Genomic DNA, 5,221 nt, shown 5'->3' on the forward strand with positions numbered 1-5,221 from the left:
TGACATTCCACGTCCCAATAGCCAGCTTCTGTAGCCGAGGATCAGACCGCCAGGGTCCCCGCCCTCGGCCACCACCCATCCCACATTGCACCCGACCCCTTTGGCCCCTCCCACAGGTGGTGAGCCCATGGGAAGGGGGACCCACGTCTCCTGTTCGGGCTGTGCCCGGCCGAGCTCCATGGGTAAAAGCCCGGCCACCAGGCGCTCGCCCACGTGCCCCACCTCCAGGCCTGGCTCCAGAGTGGGGCCCCGGTGACCCACGTCCGGGCAAGGGAACACTAGGTCCATTTGTGTTTTTCATCATAGGGGTGTGTTTGGGCTGCACTTTGTCTGGTCCCTCACCTAGGACCTGTCTGCCATGGGTGACCCTACTAGGGGCATAAAGCCCCTGACAGCATAGCTCCTAGGATCATTGGGACACTCAAACCCCTCCACCACGGTAAGGTGGCAGCCCAGGGAGGGGTACTTGAGGCCATTGACATTACTTTAATTTTCGATTAATTAAATCAGTGTAATTATCTGAAACTGCTAAACTTTTATCTTAATTAATCGCAGTCTTTTTGAATGAAAATTTGGAATTGACTGAAACAAAACTAATCTGGTCTGATGGAACAACAGCAGCTGCATTGATTTATACCATTTTATATAAATGTTCGTGTCGCTCCAGTATTTCACGTGCACAAACACTGGAAGTGACATGGAGGACGATCTTATGGCGGCTTCAGATGTCGGGACTCTGTTCTGGGAATGACATCAACCCAACTAAATAGTTCCAGTTGCAAGCTGGAAAACCAGAGAAAAGTGTGAATTGTTCTGAGTGATGAACTAAGTGTTACCTACCATTTTATAACATAAGCTGAGAGCACATTTCTGTATTTTATGCTTTCAAAGAAACAAAGTCAAAAGCAAAATTATTGTAAAATCTGACGGACACGGTCAAAATCAGAAATGATGCATACAATTGAGTCCCGGACTTTGTATCTAGTCAGCATAAATTATTAATCCAGTTGGACATGGCACTTCATCTGAACATTTTATTTATTGTTAGGTTTTTAACTTTGATTTGAGTTGATCAGAACAGCCAGAAAGTTTGTCAAATAGATGCAAATGTTTAGTTTCAGGCCGATCAGTCTCTTTCTTCTTTGTGAAGTGATGAAACCTGTGATTGCGGTAACAGTACCTGAATGCAGGTAGGCATATGTATATATATATATATATATATATATATATATATATATATATATATATATATATATATAATTTGCCCATTGATTTAATGAAAATACTTCCTGTTAACATAAACCCATTCATCCTGTGATGGTGCTTTGATTGCCATGTGTGTGCATGTTGATAGCTCCGATTACTTTAGGAAAACTATCTGTCACTGCAAAATGCACTTTCATGTTGGCCTGTTCAACTGCATTGTAGGGAATTTTATATACCTGGATGACATTTGAATAACTCCATCCCACACAGTCGGCAGGACTCAGCTCAGGGTCAACTGGCACCGTCCTGATAGGTCTGCCAGCTCCCTCTGGAATGCCCCTATTGTGAGGAACCCCGTGTGGTCAGCAGCTATAGATTGGCCTTGGAGGCCTAAAACAGTTGATGAGCCAGTCGTCATCATGGGCCAGAAAATACTCTGTCTTTAAATACCAGTACACGCTCTCTGCGTATTGCACCATGTTCTATATCCTCTAACAGGGCTACCCTTGTTGTTAAAGGTATTTTCTGCACCACTTTGTGTATGCCTTTATATCCACTCATATAATTACATACATGTGGCTGTATTGTGTGCACAATTATAGTTTTCACATCATTAACAGTTTCCCAATATCACCTCTATGTGTCACCAATGGACCAGTAACCATAGCAACGTGCCATGAAGTTGGCATGGGGATGTGCATTTCCATGGTCATTTCATTGATACCTCTGAAGTTTTGAGTGAAAAAGGACGTACGCCACGTTTTTGTGCGCATGCACCCTTTTTTACATGAGGCTCTCCTGTTCAGTTTCTGCCCCAACTTAACCACAAACCTAAAAAAAAAATAAAAATAAAAAAACACCGAGATGGCCCCATCATCAAAAGTATTAATAATTTACAACATGAAAACTCACAATATTACATTGTGTGTAGAAACACGCTCACCTAAAGTACAAGTTTCTTATTGTTTGGCGCTGCAGTCATGTAAAAACTACAATTCCCACCTGTCTGAGCGCCAGCGGTGACAGTTGTGCGACTGCGCAGTGCCGCACGAGCTGAGGGGCAGCAGTGAGTTTGCTAATGTTCCTCAAAAATAGGCACTTTAAATAAAATAAAAAGATGCCACTGAAAAGCGTTTTTCTTCTCTGTGCAAGTTAACCACAGATATGTTTTCATCATTAGGGTTTTTTTTTTAAGCACAGCTTTAAACCCGTATTTATTTGCAAAATTTACGACATTTGTTCGTTTTCTGGCATTTACAAACCCGGTGTTTTGTGTTGAAGCTGAAGAACTCCCCTGTTTTGGTTCGTCATACGTTTCATAACATCTAAAACCATAGATCTATGTCTAAAACTACATATTTGTGGATATTTCGAGTAACTTCGTCGTTGGGGGGCGACTGCTTTCCGTCTGAAGTGAATTGTGCTGCGACTCTCCTCGCTCCTTTACGGTAGTGGTACTGATGCGGGATGAGTCAGGCTATATGATGCTGCCCCTCCTGGTGCCATTTCATCCGCGGCCCACAGCCACAAACACCCAGCGGACACAGAAGTGACACGGATCCCCCCCCCCCCCCCCCCCTCTGACCGCCGACAGAAACACGAGCAGCTGTGGAAACCGAAAGCGCAAGAAAGACCGAGATCCGGTTCTGAACAGCTGCACCTGCGTTTTTGTCTCCGCCTCTCCAGCGGGCCTGCTGCATCAACAACACCGGGCTTTTTGTTCCGGTGAGCCCCGCTGAAGGCCCGAGGATCGATCCGGACGGACTCGACGGTACCATGGAGCCCAGCTCAGCCCGGTCCTGGTCCTGAACGGCACCGAGAGGAGCAGCTAGTCCGGCCCGAAGCGGACTCCTTTCCTGCTCCGAGTAGGCTCCGTTTTTACTTTCTCTGTCATCGCGCGCATCAGGAAGTTAATTATCAGAGTATTTTATAAATATCGGCAGAAAAAGTGTTTTTCAGTTCAGTAGTGTGTCCAAACAGTAAGAAAACACTCGGGAATTGTGGATAAGATTTAACATTTGTAAAACCAGACATAACAGAATGAGACGTGCACCCGGTTTGGCATGCCGTTGTTAAATATAATCAAAATGTGGCTGTCCGTTATAACATACAATCAAACCAGTTTAATTACATTTCTTCTAGTCATAATGGTCAGTTCTGAAAGGTGTTTTAAAAAGTATTTCTATGAGTGGAAATGAATAGTGAATAAATAAATTACCCACTAAAACCGTGTTCACTTCAATTCAAGCTTTATTTACACCGGTTAGTCTCATTGAGGCACGACTCATTTACAAGAGAGAATATGTTTTAGATAACGTACAGTGCATAGACAACAATAAACAACAAAATGCAATTAAAACTAAAAAAGTAGAGTTATAAACAGTAAAATCAAGGTGCATTATAAAACCGCGTTGAAAACGTTCACTAGTAGACCAGTGGTTTTTAGCCAACTGTACCAGTTTATGGATTATATGGTACCGTACCACACAGAACAAGAAAACATAAAAATGAAAAAACAACCTATGAATACTTTTTATAACTACAGTATTTTATTTTGAAAAACTGACACTTCTGTTCGCACATATTTCCTGTAGGTGTCTTAGTTTTTCATATAGCATCAAACACAAGTTAACTCTGCTAAAAATGAGTAAAAAATTTAATAAATAAAACTTGACTGAATAATTTTATTTCCCCACCAGTCATGAGAAAGTTGTTTTGAATGAAACAATCTGTTTGACTGTGACGGACAGTGGTGTTTCTGCATTTCTAGTACTAACTGAGTGCAACACTTAATATAGTAATGAGTACAGTACAGTAAATATAAAGTATACTATGCTGCGTACACTGGAATACACATCTGACTCTCTAAAGTAATGACAGCATACTGATTTTATCATATCAGGTACACTTTTCTGTTGTATCGTTTTTACACATAACATAGTTTTTAAAACGTGTGAATATTTTTCAAATGAGCTGAACTCTTGTGGATGCAGAGAACATGTAAACTGCAAACTCCACTCAGAAAGGTATCGGGCTGGGATTTGAACCGGTAACCTTCTTGCTGCGAGGCAACAGCTGTACCAACTGAGCCACCATGCCACCTGGGTTACAACAAATCTTCAATTTGTTTCTTCTTTCGGCATGCTCCCTAACTCGCACAAAGACTGGGTAATTTTACACTGGATGTTCTTCTTGACGCAACCACAGACCAGAGAGCTGCCATCTAGGGTGCCCCGGGGAGCACATGGTGGGGGTTAGGGGCCTTGCTCAAGGGCCCAAAGTGGGGCAAATGAGGGTGGAGGCAAGTGTTTAACCTTTTCCACCTACATTTTGATGTTGTCGGTCCGGAGAGTCGAATCGGCGACCATCTCATCACAGGCCTACCTTCTCTAACCTCTGCGCCACCGCTCCCCCCTCACAACAAGTCTTTAATATGTTTCAAATTTAGATTCAAAATCTTAAAAACGGGCTCAATGCACAGTTCATACTTTTTTTTAAGCGCGGCAGCTCAGACAGAGGAGGAGACGAGATGTTTTTAAGGATGTCTGGATATTTAACAGCATCATGAGCCATGTGTGTTAGCATTAGCTTCGATTAGCCTGCTGTGTCAGTGCAGGACGCAATGCATTGTGGTCTACCTCCACAAATGTGGTGTACAATTGACCTTTTTTACAGTTACTCATGTGCTCAAAGTCAATTCTTTGCGATGCTTCGTGGTCCAAACAGTTTCACGCCTACTTTTGGTTTGTTGAAAAACACTTAGCCTAAAATTGATGGATGAGCCGCACGACCGGCATGGAATTTTTATTTAAATAAATTATTTTTAATTATTTAGCACCGCCTGCGCCTTTGTGAGCAGCCCACTCTGCAGTGGAGAAGTGGGCGTGGCCAAGAGCGCTAGCAGGAGGCGTAGAGCTGAAATCATGACATGCTGTGCTCTTAGAGCATTTAGAGTTTAGAAACATTGTTTAAAATATTACAAGAGTGTGGGAAGGTTTTAAAATGCCTTTATATA

The 5,221-nt window shown here is 42.8% G+C and overlaps 1 protein-coding gene across 1 annotated transcript in view; it reads left to right on the forward strand.

Moving 5' to 3' along the window:
* The window catches only part of LOC119420235 (putative C-type lectin domain family 20 member A), a gene marked incomplete at its 3' end in the record, with an annotated part of 16,973 nt that overhangs the window by 5,034 nt on the left and 6,718 nt on the right, over positions 1–5,221 (forward strand). Inside the window, exon 2 of the mRNA XM_037687626.1 lies at positions 2,893–2,977. Within this exon, the coding sequence (XP_037543554.1) occupies positions 2,893–2,977 (85 nt within the window). The remainder of the gene's footprint in view (positions 1–2,892; positions 2,978–5,221) is intronic.

Source organism: Nematolebias whitei, chromosome 1 (assembly GCF_014905685.2).
Source record: "Nematolebias whitei isolate Nwh7 chromosome 1, NemWhi1, whole genome shotgun sequence".
NCBI classification, from domain to species: domain Eukaryota; kingdom Metazoa; phylum Chordata; class Actinopteri; order Cyprinodontiformes; family Rivulidae; genus Nematolebias; species Nematolebias whitei.